Below are 15,017 nucleotides of genomic sequence, written 5' to 3' on the forward strand. Positions count from 1 at the left end.
GACCCCATCAAACAACTTGTCAATTTCTTCAAGCGTCGACGAACGCTCCAAGTTTCCCCATGGGGTGTCAGTTTACCACCGCGTGGGGTAGCATTGGATCTGCATAATCTTTTTCTGTTTTCGTTGGTTCAGATATAATTAACCTCAATGACCCTGGTGTTTTGGGTTTCTGAAGACTCATCATCAGTCCCTGATTGACGTTTGGACATCTGACAAGACATCGACCATCTCTAAGAGTCATGGGTTTCTCACCAACAGAGAAGAAAGGTGCCGCTGCGGCTGCCGGCACTGACCTTGCAGCAGTAAGTTTCCTCCAGATGCGAATGATAGCCATTGGATGCTAAAATCTTTGTCAGGTACTTCCCGATGATGCTCGACCTTGGTATCGCGTGCCGCATCTCCTGAAGCTTAATCTTCTACTCCTTATCCCTCTCGTGTCGTCGGGTGCAATTGGCTATGATGGTATGTTGACAGCGCGACAGTCTCATCAACCATGACTAACATGCATAGGATCGATGATGAACGGTCTTCAGACCCTCCCTCAATGGAGAGGCTACTTCGGACACCCTGAAGGCGCCATGCTCGGTGCCCTCAACTCCGTTTACCCAGCCGGAAAGGTCATCGCGCTTTTCTTCGTCACCTACGTATGCGATCGATTCGGGAGAAAGACAGCCATGATGGTCGGAGCTTTGACTTGCGTCGCCTTCGCCATCATGCAGGCTGTATCACAGAACTTGGAGACTTTTATCGCGGCGAGAGCTATCCTTGGTTTCTTCACGAGTTTCCTGGCCCAGCCTAGTCCTATTCTAATCACTGAGCTTGCCTATCCTACACATCGAGGCAAGCTTACCGCTTTGTACAACACATCTTTCGTAAGTACCCGCTCATCATAGTCGAAGAAATCCACTGACTTGACAGTACCTCGGAGGTATCATCGCCGCCTGGTGCACATACGGAACCTTCAAGATCGACTCAACATGGAGCTGGAGAATCCCTTCTCTTCTCCAGGGAGCCCTACCCTTCATCCAACTCCTCGCCGTTTACTTCCTCCCCGAATCACCCCGATGGCTCGTCGCCCACGGCCGACGCGAAGAAGCCCGCAAAATTCTTGCCACGTATCACGCCGGTGGTGACGCAAATGCTCCACTCGTCAACTTTGAGATGGCGGAGATCGAGGGTGCTTTGACGCACGAAGCCGATTCCATGTCACAGAACTCTTGGCTCGAACTTGTCAGAACTCCCGCGAACAGGAAGAGAACTCTCATTGCCGTTATTGTCGGATGGTTTGCTCAGTGGAACGGTATCAACCTCGTCAGGTATGTTGTCTCACATCGCCCCCTCACTTGTGTATCTGTCTAACGTTATCTGTAGCTACTACCTTGTTCTTGTCCTCAACACAATCGGCATTACAGCTGCCAAGGAACAGACTCTCATCAATGGTCTTTTGCAGATCTCAAACTGGCTTGCTGCGATCTTTGTTGGTGCTATGTTAGTCGACAGACTCGGACGTCGCACTCTGTTCCTTCTCTCGACTTGTGGCATGTTCGTGTCGTACATTATCTGGACCGCTCTCAGTGCTTCGTTCGACAGTACTCGAAGTCCATCTACCGGAAAGGCCATTGTCGGCTTTGTGTTCATCACGTTCTTCTTCTACGCTATTGCTTGGGCCCCTCTTCTTCAAGCGTATACCGTTGAGATCTTCCCATACACTCTTCGCAGCCGTGGTGTCTCCGTCATGTACGTCAGCACATTCGTCGGTCTTGTCGTTGGAAACCAGGTCAACCCCATTGCCATGAAGAACATCGGATGGAAGTACTACATTGTCTTCTGCTGCATCTTGGCTTGTCTTATTGTGGTCATCTGGTTCCTTTTCCCTGAGACCAAGGGTCACACTCTGGAGGAGATTCAGGCCATCTTTGAGGGAACTTCGCACGGAGCACTTCATGCTGGCAAGCTTGATGACGTTGAGGGCGGACGACTGGATCAGGATGCCAAGAAGGACAAGAAGGTCGACCAGGTTGAACTTGCTTAAATCAGGCAATAAAAGCCCCGGAGCGAATATTAGTAATAATAGATGATGGCAAATAATGACCATCAAATTTTATCCATTTGGCTCGCTCATCCATCCCTGTGAACAGAATCTCTGATACCAACAACCCTCTGATACATGGATCTCCGACCCATATCTTCGGACCCAGACTCTCAAGCGCGATGTCCCGTTGGCGAGCTGCCGATGGTACCTGAGTGAGGTCAGAGCAGAAGTCCGGGGTTCATTTCTCATCACACAGCGGAGGATCCGTCTAATAGGTGGATTGACACGTCTCAAGTACACTGTTTTACCAGGGTTCTTAAGGCGCGTCAACGAAAACCGACCGAGAGAACTACGCACTCTCATAATTGAGTGAGAAACCTGGAGTCTCACATTACGGTAACACGTACCGTTTGAACACTTGGCGTAACCTCGTACGCCAACACTAGTCTAACATTACTGGACAGGGTGTTGCTAATTGTATATGACGGACCGATTACCATCAATATCCTTCAAATCATGAGCTATGAAGAGAATCTTGTATCTAGTGGTACGTTCATACGCGCAGCTTCTCATGGAATGTAGTCTTGGAAAGAGACATCCTTTCGGCTATAAAGACAAGACTCATCTCGACATCTCAAGTTCTCTTTCACAATACACCGCCTTGGACAAAGCAGCACAACCAGTGCAATATACCTTCAGCTCTTAGTTCATCATGAAGTACTCAGCCGTCGCTCTTCTTACCCTTGCCCAAGGCATCGTCGCTGTTCCGTCTCTCTTGGGGCAGATCAAGCAGAGCCAGTCAAAGGTTCTGACCACTGATCAGGACATATCGTTAGTGACTCCACTGCAACTAATCCCACGAAGCCTCCTACTACCACCCGCTGTTCCTGTCGGTCAGCATAAAATAGTAGTGTTCCTTTGCTGATATAAAATCATAGTCTTTCTATCAAGCTTTCGCAGGTACCTCTGCAGAGAGCGGAACATCACCAGCAGCAGGAAGAAATCTGCTGGTTGCTGTGCGCCTCGAGTGCTATTAAATGCCCTGAGGGATGGGTAAGCTATCTGTACTTCTTTTCACAACTGTTCCATTTCACTAACATAGTGATAGTTCTCCTCTGAGAAGGTAAGATCACCTAACTGGCCCTAAAACTGACTGATTAACTTGAATCACAGGGCGAGTGCTGGACTTGCTGCAGGGCCCTGAACTAAATCCATTGAGATCCCTATTGGGTGGTTTCAAAGCAACGCCTTGTGGTACTCCTGCCTTTCCATAGTACAGGCCGAACTTTTGGCTTTGGAGAGCTCCCTGTACGTCACTCGCTTAGTTTATCTTCTGTCTTCGTTACGAAGGCACTCTTAAAACAGTCATTCTCTTGGAACACATGATATGAAGAAATTGCGGAGCTATAGTACTCTTCTTAGAGATGTTGAGGCGCCCTATATGCTCAACAGGTTATCTCTAGGTCAGGCACTATCAATACTATAGTCTCAGTCTACTAAGGGTTGCCAGTGTCATCTCTATTTGAATGTCTAATCAGTGAAATTTCCAGTGATTTAAATTTCAAAACACCCGACTAGGTATTGGGTGGTCCCTTAATCGAGTGAGATGATTTCATAGGCCGATGGCTCAGGTTCCGTGCCTGTGAACGAATCATAACACGGGAAAACTTGGAAAAGCTTAGAGAGAGCTGAGAATTATACCCGTGATATATCACGTTTTTGTACATTAAAGCTCAGGCCACCACAAAGGTAGCTGGACCATAAGGTTTGGAAGGCGCGTCCTGTGTATGGTGTGTTCTCTTGGTCACTATGAGACTGAAGGTTTAATTTGACTTTGATGGAATATGAAAGATCACTGTAGCTCCTCATTCAAGTGGTCACAAGTGTTATGGAGTCTCGTTGATAGGCAAATGTTAGCTATATGACATTGCTTGTCAACCTTCGGTTATTAATTGTTGAGATATCAGTATGTAAATTTTATTTTATCGCTATTCAATTCTTAGAGAATGAAGCCATCCCCGATCATCTTTCTGTTCGAGTTAAGAGAAAACCGACATGATAGGTTCCACAATATTAGACTTAGATTTACAAAGACTGCACCATTTACACCTTGGAAATCAGGGTTTAGCGGAAAAAGTTTTCATCTTAGTTTGACATGGAAGGAGAATATCTTTGCCTTTGGTTTCTCCCCACACCTTTTTATAACGAGCATGGGCCCTTCGAATAACTCTTTTCCGCCCTGGTCTAAATAACTATCTTTTCTTCGTTCGTTCCAAACCATTTGTAGCGCTAGTGGTCTTCCGATATGGTGCGATTTTCAATGTGTCACGTCCATGTTGGAAAACGTGGAGGTCGCTTTGCACGGATGAAGAAAATGATTCGAGGGTTTCGACGCGCTGCGAACAAATGCGCCACTGTTACTAACTGGAACCACTACTACAAAAAGAGCCATCCAGAATCCAAGAGTCGTGCTGTTGTCAGGTCATCTTCAAATGCGGCAGTAGACAACGAGGAAACATCACGAGGGATGGTTATCCTACCAACAAAAGTCAATACGGTCAAATTACCCAATGAAATATTCGACGCCATTCTCGGATTTTTCCCTCACAGCTCGCTGTATATACTCCGCCAAACATCACGAGGTTTCCGCCAGTATATAGACAGCGATCCTGTCTTTCTCAAATTTCAACGCATCAGCCGCTGGCACAGACTAGCACCGGAGGCTGTTCGGGACAGTCGCGACATTTCTGCTTCTCTTGGCCGCAGGGCTCTGTGCAAGGAGTGCCGGGCCCTAAGCATAGAGGAACTAAGAGAAAGGCTGTTATCTTCATGTGAACCGAGGCGGTGTAGCGGTTGCAATAAAAACCACCCCGGGATCTTTTTTCCCGCAAACGGTCGAAAGCGAAAGGAAATCAATGACCCGAGATATCATGAGAGGTATACTTAGAGATTGCGGTCACCTTTGTCCACATTCGCCAGACGCTATAGAATGCTTGCTAGACAACTTGGAGAATACTCTTTGCTGCTGCTCCTATGTTGCAAAAGTTTCATCGAGTGACGTTGGCTGTTCCAGTCCTTGTTACGAGCGTCCAGAGTGCAACATAAGGTACGTCTAGGAACGTCCAAGCAGCATATCCAAGTGGTGTTGGAAGAAGAGAGATTTGGTCAACGAGAACTGCTTTCGATTACATATCAAGCACAGATGGGAATACTGGAACCCATTGAGTTTCGGATGGCTGCAGAGCATGGATTTTGGAGATGCCGAGAATCCTGTCTTCACGGACAGGACGAAACACGTTTTGTGGTGCGATCAACCTGGCTGTGGCACTGGAACTGGCCAAAGATGGCTGAAGCTGATAAAACTCTTCTCGAACGACGTTGGGTATAAGTGCAATGATCTGAAGGAAAGTCGATTTGGATATCACTGCGGAACTCATGAGAGTAGCTTTCCCAAAGCTTGTATTTGGTCCTTGGAAAACGATGTCTTTGAGGAAGTAAGGATAAGATGTCCGGAAGAGAAAAGGGGCTTATTAGGTTCGTGGTACAGGTTCGTCAGTACTGGAGTGCCCTAAGGAAGTAGCATGAACGAATATGAATGTAAAAGCTTGATTGGGAGGTCTTTATGAGGTCATGTTAGGCCTATGGCATCGATTAGAATAAGTAACGAACTGATTGGAGGCTTTTTAGTTATTGGCATCGCGGGTGGTAAGAAATGGAAGTCCATTCTTGAGAGGCCTATGAATATCACTCCCGAAATCATGAATCATTGGTTGGTGTGGAATAATGGAAGGATACCCACCAAAGTCATGAAAATCCCGTCATATATCTCAAAGCGCCATCAGCTCCTCCGTGATTCTCGGACAAGGCCACTCTTCCATGTGTTCAAGCCCTCTTAAAAGTGCAGGCGGTGGTAGGAATCCGGCCTCGTGGCACGTGCAAACATTGAGCTGTTCGGCAGCTAGAGAAAGCATTGCCGACTCAACATCATATACCACGACACCCAAACGCCTCGTCAAGGACCATATAAAGCCCGAAACCTTTTTCTTCTTTCTCGTATTCTTCTCGATGAACGCGTTTGTTTGTAGCTGAGAACCCCCCTGTGCAAAGAGATTGTCTACAAGTTGCTTGGATCCCTCTTGAGCTGTAACACGCTCACAGGTCCAGATTCTTGACTTGCTTTCCATCGCGAAAATGAATCGAACTTTCGGCAACGATTCCTCTAGTTTGGGGAATGAGCGCTTGATACGGGAGCCTGTCGTGCGTTTATCGAGAAGAGGTTTTAGGCTCGAGAAAAGGTATGCCATAAGGTAACTCAACTTAGCTTCAAGAAAGACGCAGAAAAACCTGGAATTCCGAATGTCCTGCCTACATCTTACACTCTCTTCCAGTGTGACTAGGCCGGTATCCCAGACTCTAAATATAACCAGAGTCGTTTTATCTTGGTCGGGGCAACATTTTGCCATGCGTGAAACTGCTTCCAGAACCAACATGGCAGCTTCTTCATCATTATAGGCGTTATCAAGTACTGCCGATACCGCAAACCTGAGAAACTCTGTAAAGGCGCTTGCACTCCGCAACAACGGCTGTATACCATGACGTGGACCCAGTAGAGGCGTCAAGGCTACGCCATACTTATGCGGGTCAGCACCCAGAGACATCAAAAGCTCAACAATTTTGACTAGCGAGAGTTTTTCCCCATGCCATGGTAGAAAGCCACGAGAAAATGAATCGCGTAGAACCTCAGTGGCAAGTGTTGTTGTGGGCGTCCGTCTCAATGCCGATAGGATAAAATTGTGGCAATAGGGGTAGGGCGCTAACTACGTCAGGAAATGGTACTTGGGCTTCCATGAATCGTCGTCTCCAATGATATTCTCAGCCCAGAATCTTTGGAGGATTTGAAGTATTTCAATCGCTGTAGATTGGCCTGTGGCGCTGTGGCATCTGGCGCCCAAGGCCACAGTCTCATCAAGAAGATCGGGCATGTAAGCCTTCAAATCATACTTCGAAAAGACGGTATGATAAATACATAGAATGCCCTTGATACCCTACGCGATTATGCCATCGGAGGTTGGTGTGTTGTGGGTACTGAGGATCTTTTGCCCTGTTTCTGTCTCAACTAAGAAGTCGTAGGCTGTACGGTGGATAAAGTCTACAAATTATGCTCCAAAAGTCTGTAAACACCCCACCTTGTAGCAACTCAACTACTTCAACCGCGATAACTTCACATAAATATAATTAATTCAATTAAATTCTAACAATAATAAAAGTTATATTATTTTAAAGCCCTGATTTTTCTCTTTAATATTTTATATACCACCCCCTTGCGCGAATGCAAGCGTCAAGTCGGCGGGGAAGTAAGTCAATCAGACGGTTAATCTGCTCTGGTGTAATTGCTGCCTACGCCAACTTGATACATTTAATCAACTTTGCCTTATCGACTTCGTTATTTTTAAGAGATTTAATTAAGGAAACATTTTGCGAATGTTCAACTTTAATTGCTTCTAAATATGCTTAATTAGGTTAAGATCAGGACTATAAGCAGGCTAATCAATCTAGGAAATGCCATTTTCTAATAGCCAGTTTATTATAGCTTCTGATATATATATATGAGCATTATCTTATTAAAAATGGCGAAACCTGGTCTAAATAGGAAGTAAACCTTCTTCTAAAGCCTATATATAACTTATAGAAGTATATCCTTTCCTTTATGCAGTCTGATTGCGGATTATGATGATGATATTAGACTTGCTGCCTCTCTAGATAGCTCCCCAGACCATGATCGATAATCATGACTTTCTATGAACTATTATATTAACTAATTCCTTTATGAACTTCTTATAAGGCTTCTAGAATACCTAACCTTATTTATAATTAGGTTGCGATTAAACTGATGATTTATTGCTAAAAATAGTCTAAAGGTGCTAAAAGTCAGATAAGAGATTCCCGACCGGCATCTATCTGTAAACTTTAAAATAATATACTTCTAGTAATTCTTTAATATCTTCCTTCTAAGCTTAATACTAAGAAAGCCGCTAATAAGCGGTTTCTCTAGATAGCAGTATCTGTTACATAGCCCTCTATTTGCAACCATAATAGAGTCAGATAACTCAGCGTATTATTATTCGTAAGATTTAGCTACCTAGATAATTAACTAGCGATTTATATGTAATCCTGCGGTTGCGTTTAAGAGTTATTAATATATACTGAATCTGCTGAACTGTAAGTTTCCTAAGACATCTAGAATAACGTTTTTTATCTAAGGTTTAGTGAGTTTTCTAGCGTTAAAAGATCTTGAAGACTGCGGCGGCTGAATATCCTGCCTCCTCCGCGATATCTCGGTATGACCTCCTGCCCTCTACAGCTTGAACAATAAGAGCTCTAGCCACCTCGCTTAGCTCCTGGTTACTTTGGCGCCTGGCGTATATAATAGACAAAATCCCGTTCTTTTGCGATATATTTTGTCGAAGTTATGTATGATTGAAGAAGTTGGACCAGTTTGCATTTATGTGGTGGATAACCCTGTTGGCGGGGCAGCGTTTACAGACTTTTGGAGCATAATTTAGCATGTCTATTATTTCTGGCATCCTTAAACCTCGTCTGAGATCTACTTTCCGGATCTGTAAGAGGCCGCCACATCTGCTTTCAATCTTATGTTTTGTATTGATGCACAGTTTCTCAAGGTCTATCAAGTCCATAGTCCCTCTATATTCCAGGAGGTAGGTTTCTTTGCCTGACCACTCCGCGAAGGCAATTTGTGCCAGGGCCGGCATTCTGAGAGAAGCAGACCATAGAGCTAAAGGCTTGTTTTGGTCAAAGAACTTTGCACTCCCGTGGCAATGAATGACATAGAGAAAGTATCTGACCGCGTACTTTCTGTATGTAGGATTCCTTTCATTCAGCCTGCTCCATATGTCGGCATAGCGGTCTTGTACCTCGCTCGGCAGTTGGTCAACCCTTTCGATAAGAGACTGCCCGGTATCCCCATCCATGATGCCTTCTTTTAGACTTCTCAGGACCAAGGAGATTCACAGGAACACCCCTTACGCCTTACGCACTAGAGTGTCGGCAACATGCTGGTAAGTTGCAATAGTGATCTTTTTCGAGAGGAGAGACGGGGCCAGAGCTTTGTGGACAATGCTGATCATCTCTGGTCTGGTAAGCTCTTCTAAGGCAGGGGCCATTGCGCTCCTTGAGCAAATGTATTACCCAGGCTTCCGGCCGGCTGGAAACGCAAACTTTGATTTCGGGAAACTCAATCATTTCTTCGATCAGCTTAGTAAGTATATCGAGGCCGTCTGCATTAGCAACTTCGTCAAGGCCATCAACGAATACACAAAGAGGGCGACTTCGAGTTTCTAGTAAGAAATGGAGCATATCCTTAAGGTCCTTTGCAGACCAGTCATGGCGACTTCTGTACCGCCCAGCACCATGGCGGCTTATTGCGAGTTCCAGTAATTTCTGGCTATCTCTCAATAATTGGTGCACCAACGAACACAACAGGCGTTTGATGCTGTTCTGGGCAGAAGTCCCAATCTTCTAAAAGAAATGAGACAAAATAATGGTTCCGGAATTCAGATGGCGTAGAAGAATGTGCGCATTCTCATTGTCAAGGATAAATTTCATCACAGTACTCTTTCCCGATCCAGGAATGGCTTAATCTCAGCCATTCAAGGAAGTTGAACCAGGCTCGGTCAATCATCTCATTTTCTTCGCTTTCTCCATGATACCCACCGCTAAGCTGTGAATCATCCTCATTTTTGTGGCGAGTATTTGTGCTTGAGTGGCCACTGTCATCTTTGGAGATTTGGGAGTCGTTGTCATTATTGGAGATCCTTTTGTAAGATGCGAAGACTCGATCGAAGCTGGCCTCACTCGAATCCAAGACGTCATTATATTGTTGTCGCATCTCGGTGTATCTGAGGCTATGAAGAAGTTCGTTACGTTGGGCTTCGGTTGTGAGGTGATCTTTGATCACTTACTGTGTTTTGGCGGATTCCTGAGCGATAAGCTCGTCTGTTACATCGAACCGAGCTTCGATGAGCTCGTTTGTTGCCTCTTGCTGAGCGGCGATAAATCTTTCCAGTCCGAAAAATCCTTTGGATACCTGATTGATCAAGATTTGTATGTCCATCTCCAAATTCTCGAATCCCTCCATCTCGAGATACTCTTTAACCTGATTCTGTGACCTAGAGCCTCTGTCAGCAATGAATAGCACAAAGATCACTGTACATACAAAATATTTAATTGCAAATCCATCTGCAACTCCTCCCGGTCATTTTTGAACTTAGTCTCCATCCGTTCGATCTTCTTGCGGTGCAACTTGGATTTGACCACATAAGCAACGACACCCATGCAGTCGTGGCTTTTTTGCTTTTCCGTCACACAACGCAGTTCGCTCAGCAGCGAGTGACCAGAAGTGTGACATCTATATGCAGTTTTCTGAACTTGTCTTTCAGCATCAGATAGCTTGCCAGAGGAGCTCATTGTCTGCTAGCGCGCCCAAGTCAAGTCACAGGCCTGAGCTAAGTTTTGGGCGTGCTTCTCCACGTCGCTTTCAACGGTGGCTTCGCCATCGTATACTGTCTTGAATTCAGATATGGACTCGGTTGAAGCTTTGATGAGCTGATACAGCGCGCAAACCGTGCCGACAACTTCGAATCCTGTGGTCATGATGTCAAATGTTGGCGACGGAGAACAACGTGAAGGCAAGAAGATACAGTCCTGATTGGAATGAAGCGTGACGAGTCAAGAGTGAAAGAAGAAGGTGGCACCCCAGATAGACTGAGACTGGCGGCGAAGCTAAGTTGTCGACCGAGTTGTGCACTCACATCAAGTATGCTGCGACTTCCATTTGTGGTAATTATTGCGGTATTCGAAACATAGAACCGAGGTCTTAACGAGAATAGCTCCGATCAATGGTTCCTTGCATATGAAGTAGCACAACATGACCGAAGTAAAGATCGAGGCAGATGACGAGCATATCACGATTGAATGGCTAAAGATTGAAGTTATCATGACAAAAGTGGCATGAAGAATGCCTGTTGGTAATTATAAAGCAATAACTAATTAAAGTACGTAAGAAAGCCAAGAAATAAATCGCATGACGCTAAGTTTGACTGCAAACAACATTAAAACTACCTTCTTAAAGGATAATAAAACCATACAACAAGCAGATCCATCTTTGCCCTGCTATTCCTCAAATTCCAGCTGAAGCAGTTAGTGGTAGGTAAGAGTCCAGCCATTCTCGTGTCCATCTTGCTCAAGGTAGACCTGTGAGTCACCCTTAGGATTTCGGAGCCCAATGATGAATGAAAGAGTTTCAGCGCAGTCGACACCCCCGACAATGTGGTTGTCTTCCTCACGGTCATCCCAGAAGGAGAAGTTGGGGCCGCCGATTGACTTCTGATCATCGAAGGGCTTGATTGAGTTGTATGTTACATCCCCACCTCTGTCGGGCAAACCAGACAGGGGTCGTGCATCAGCTTGTGCATCACTGTTCTTGACAAGGAACCTTCGAGAGTAGCGAGGTCCCTGACGCCAGGACAGGTCACAGTTCTTTGCACCTGAGGGGATGCCCTCAAAAACGATCACTTGCTCAACCTGAGACTTGTCCTTCCACGTCTCGAGATGAATGCCGTTGACCGGACCACTAGATTCACCAGGATGCTCAGGGTAGATGTCGTACAGGGCAGCGGGGACAATGGTCTTGATCGAAGAAGAGGAGGTTGTAGTCGTGGGTTTGTCCTTCGTCTTGTCGGGAGTTTTGCCAGAAACGGGAGTGGGTTTGACACAAGGATCGTGGTCGAAACAGCCGACGTTGGTGTCACAAGAGTAGTACCACGTACCAGTTGCGCATTCACTGGTATGTTGGCGAGCGATATTAGCGGGCAGGGCACTCGCAGCAGAAGCGAGATAAGCCAGCATTGTGATCATGTGGGAAATGGAAGGCATTTTTGCGGTGTGAGTTTGGCGTGCAACTCTGATGATGTGGAGGTCGGTGAGTGAAGAGTTGTGAACACGCGATAAAGCTCGGAAGTGTTGGTTGCAAGTGTTTTAGTGTGGAGATGCTTTGGAACTCCTGCTTTGATGGCGCATAATCATCGTCTTATAGAAAATCTTCTCCTCACCTGGAGGATATTTTGAGATGAATCACGAGACGCAATCCTTACTGCAATGACGAACTTCGCCGACCGAACCAGGTTGTTAGCGGTGCATCACCCACATAGCAAAGTCTCTGAAGCTATTTCAAGTGAGATAGTTTCCATATTCAGAGCAAAGTGGGTTTGGGGCTACTGTGACGTGGGCGTAGTCCCGATCCTCTTGCCTTGGCAGCTTATCATCCCTGCCTCTGATAGTAGCTGGACGAATAACAGCGTTAGTTGACCACTCAGCCTCATTACTTATGTAGAAATACTGCGATATCACCAAAATTAATTAATTTTAGAATGGGAAATGGCTAGCATATTAAGCTTGTCATCTTATCTCAGCACCCAAGGTCAAGACTTTACAATCAGGGTGTTCAGCCCAGCTTGGCACCTTAGCAACGACATAGCCTCGATATTAACAATAACGTGATGCAATGTATATTCCGGGGTATTCGCAGTCCATTTGCCAACTCCAATTTGGTTGATGGAGCATTCATCTGTGCTCTAGCGATAATCGTATTTGAGGATCAGTTTTGGCCGCTGAGTTGCGGTTTACGCTATAACCCTCGCTCTAGCCAAAGCTTCTGTTGGTCATTGTTGGTGGTGATATAGATTTCCTTTATCACTGCAGGTATGTGCAGACAAAGTTACTCCCATGATAATTCTTTATACAACTCATAACAACACTCTCCAGAGACACATGAAGCCTTCCAGGAATCAACAATCTTACTCTGAAGTCTGAACCAAGCCTAGTAAAATTAAGCTACCAAGCGCCGAGGTTGAGAATTATCTTAAGGCATATTTTCAGCCTGAAAATTTAGCAAACGGAGCAGACCAGAATCTTTCGTCAGCTTTTCAGCCTGGCACTGTGTTTTCGACGATAAATCAGTGTTCTCGAGCTCTACATAAAACGAAGTTCTTCCCTCCCAATCATATTACGAGATACCTTATCGACACATCTTTATGGAAGAGTAAATCTTGAGAGTATCAAGTCATATGCTCCGCGACTATGTCTCTTCGTCCGAAGCACTTCTATTAGAGCCAGTCTTGGCCGAAGCCCCAACATTTCGTCGCACATAAGCCGGCTTTTAGTCATCGCCCCGACTCCCAAATTAAGCAAGCGTTTGGCGATCACGTCAATTCAACTCTGACTGCACCAGGACTATCAGTATCGCAAATGCCCCTCCGAGCACTTTTGTCTTAGGGTGAAAGATATACGCTATATCATGGACGCTTTACCGTGTCCGATCATGGTGCTGAGTAAGATTCGATCATGTTGTCACGTCTGGTCTATCACCAGAATCCTTAGTAGGTGGCATGAGCCAATCATATCGATAGTCTAACATCATCGCTCGGCTAACGGCACCACTTCACGGGTCTGGTCATTCATTTGGAGCGCTGTAGCGTATCTCTTGTTATATCTCTGACTATATGTTGGAACAGGTCTCCCCGTTCACCTTCATGTTCAACAACCTAACCTCATATTGCTCGAATTGTATCAAGCACATATAAGAACATGACTAGAGCCCATATTTATACCCTCAATAGTGGCAAAAAGGGCGTTGAGGAACATCGCCTCGATTACCAGCACATCACATGGTTACTGCTTACGAAGACCTTGATCCCTGATAATATCAAGTCATATCTCAACTCTCTTGGCCGACCACCAGCAGTAGCTGATGTTGGAACAGGCACTGGGGTTTGGCTACGGGATTTCGCACCGGAAGCCCACCAAGACTCTCGTCTTGATGGGTTCGACATGGACGGTTCAAAGTTCTTCTCCACTGATGACCTTCCATCAAATGTCAAGTTGTCCCTCTGGAATGTCTTCGAGCCAGTTCCTGAAGGCCTTGTCGGACAATATGACCTCGTTCACGTTCGCCTTTTGATGGTCGCTCTGAAAGCGGGAGATTGGGTACCAGTAGCTAGGAACCTCCAATCACTATTGCGACCAGGGGGTTACATCTTGTGGGATGAAACAGGATTCACCAAATTCAATGCCACGCCAATCACGGAAGCCTATCAGAAATGGATCAGTACGGATGTCCGGTACGGACTATCAGTCGGACGCGATGTCACGTAAGCACCCCCTTCAGTCCTCATCAAGGATCCGCTGACTTCGAACAGAAGCCCCATGCCACTGGAGGGGCACTTCAGAAAGGCGGGTTACGTCGAATGTTCACATATCGACTTTAGTAGCTTCAGTGAGGGCCCTGAAGTCCGAAAGAGAGCTGGAGATACACTTGTCAACTACGCGCGACAGGCCTTGAATGGCATCGCCGCCCGAGGAGAGTTTGAGTGGATTCACTCTCACGAAGACGTGGAGAAGCATTGCGACAAGCTGCAACAGGAGGTAGATGACGGTGTTTCTGTGATGGGATTTGAGGTTCGGTGGACTATTGGGCGGAAATCGCAGTAATCTGATCTTGTCCTACATCTTGTCGTCGCTTTTGCTTGCGGAAGTAAAAAAAAGGTACTGATCGTCTCTTTACTTGCATCTGGTCCTGGGAAATATTGCTGCTATTCTCAGTGATTCACCAGAGGAATAGATTTTGAACTACGGGCGACGTGTAATGTTTGTGTTTTTGAAACTGGTGACCCAAGAAAACGTACCTGGTGATTCTCCAAGTTCACAGGTAGAGCTTATGATCGCGGCATAAATCGAAATCCGCAGACGATTTTATGTGAATTATAAAAGCTTCACTTCAGGAAGAGTCCAACATGTGCAATGTTGTACAATCATATGTTAAGTGCAATATTTTAGTATAAATTCTCACAGTAGCCTACCTTGGAAATATCTCTTTACCAAAGATAATACTCAACGCATCTCGACCTTCCAA

At 45.7% G+C, this 15,017-nt stretch overlaps 7 protein-coding genes across 7 annotated transcripts; 4 read left to right on the plus strand and 3 right to left on the minus strand.

Moving 5' to 3' along the window:
- Positions 1–32: 32 nt before the first annotated feature.
- On the plus strand, positions 33–2,060 carry BKA55DRAFT_666575 (general substrate transporter). The gene is made up of 5 exons (XM_046197787.1): positions 33–302; positions 357–462; positions 511–872; positions 919–1,316; positions 1,372–2,060. Exons 1-5 carry the CDS (start codon positions 240–242, stop codon positions 2,030–2,032), a joined length of 1,590 nt encoding a protein of 529 aa, XP_046044917.1. The 5' UTR covers positions 33–239; the 3' UTR covers positions 2,033–2,060.
- A 684-nt stretch (positions 2,061–2,744) lies between these two features.
- On the plus strand, positions 2,745–3,241 carry BKA55DRAFT_694414 (uncharacterized protein; the record flags this gene model as incomplete). Its single annotated transcript, XM_046200033.1, has 4 exons — positions 2,745–2,863; positions 2,971–3,085; positions 3,141–3,155; positions 3,206–3,241. 4 exons carry the CDS (start codon positions 2,745–2,747, stop codon positions 3,239–3,241), a joined length of 285 nt encoding a protein of 94 aa, XP_046044918.1.
- Positions 3,242–4,947: 1,706 nt separating this feature from the next.
- Positions 4,948–5,604, plus strand: BKA55DRAFT_543435 (uncharacterized protein; the record flags this gene model as incomplete). The annotated part of the gene is made up of 2 exons (XM_046190597.1): positions 4,948–5,138; positions 5,235–5,604. The coding sequence occupies 2 exons, from the start codon at positions 4,948–4,950 to the stop codon at positions 5,602–5,604; spliced, it is 561 nt and encodes a 186-aa protein (XP_046044919.1).
- A 255-nt stretch (positions 5,605–5,859) lies between these two features.
- BKA55DRAFT_543436 (uncharacterized protein) lies at positions 5,860–6,690 on the minus strand (the record flags this gene model as incomplete). The annotated part of the gene is made up of 1 exon (XM_046190598.1): positions 5,860–6,690. The coding sequence occupies one exon, from the start codon at positions 6,688–6,690 to the stop codon at positions 5,860–5,862; it is 831 nt and encodes a 276-aa protein (XP_046044920.1).
- Positions 6,691–9,638: 2,948 nt separating this feature from the next.
- BKA55DRAFT_694415 (uncharacterized protein) lies at positions 9,639–10,516 on the minus strand (the record flags this gene model as incomplete). Its single annotated transcript, XM_046200034.1, has 3 exons — positions 9,639–9,954; positions 10,012–10,218; positions 10,266–10,516. The coding sequence occupies 3 exons, from the start codon at positions 10,514–10,516 to the stop codon at positions 9,639–9,641; spliced, it is 774 nt and encodes a 257-aa protein (XP_046044921.1).
- A 732-nt stretch (positions 10,517–11,248) lies between these two features.
- On the minus strand, positions 11,249–12,297 carry BKA55DRAFT_597324 (uncharacterized protein; the record flags this gene model as incomplete). The annotated part of the gene is made up of 2 exons (XM_046196062.1): positions 11,249–12,060; positions 12,255–12,297. The coding sequence occupies 2 exons, from the start codon at positions 12,295–12,297 to the stop codon at positions 11,249–11,251; spliced, it is 855 nt and encodes a 284-aa protein (XP_046044922.1).
- Positions 12,298–13,693: 1,396 nt separating this feature from the next.
- BKA55DRAFT_521450 (uncharacterized protein) lies at positions 13,694–14,596 on the plus strand (the record flags this gene model as incomplete). The annotated part of the gene is made up of 2 exons (XM_046188514.1): positions 13,694–14,256; positions 14,305–14,596. 2 exons carry the CDS (start codon positions 13,694–13,696, stop codon positions 14,594–14,596), a joined length of 855 nt encoding a protein of 284 aa, XP_046044923.1.
- Positions 14,597–15,017: the final 421 nt, after the last annotated feature.

The sequence above is a fragment of the Fusarium redolens genome (assembly GCF_020744475.1).
Source record: "Fusarium redolens strain MPI-CAGE-AT-0023 chromosome Unknown BKA55scaffold_16, whole genome shotgun sequence".
Lineage (NCBI taxonomy): Eukaryota > Fungi > Ascomycota > Sordariomycetes > Hypocreales > Nectriaceae > Fusarium > Fusarium redolens.

Coding starts and splice junctions, on each gene's coding strand:
- BKA55DRAFT_666575 (XM_046197787.1), top strand. CDS start 240: ATGGGTTTCTCACCAACAGAGAAGAAAGGTGCCGCTGCGGCTGCCGGC. Junction 873..918: donor CTTTGTACAACACATCTTTC/GTAAGTACCCGC, acceptor CTGACTTGACAG/TACCTCGGAGGTATCATCGC. Junction 1,317..1,371: donor AACGGTATCAACCTCGTCAG/GTATGTTGTCTC, acceptor CGTTATCTGTAG/CTACTACCTTGTTCTTGTCC.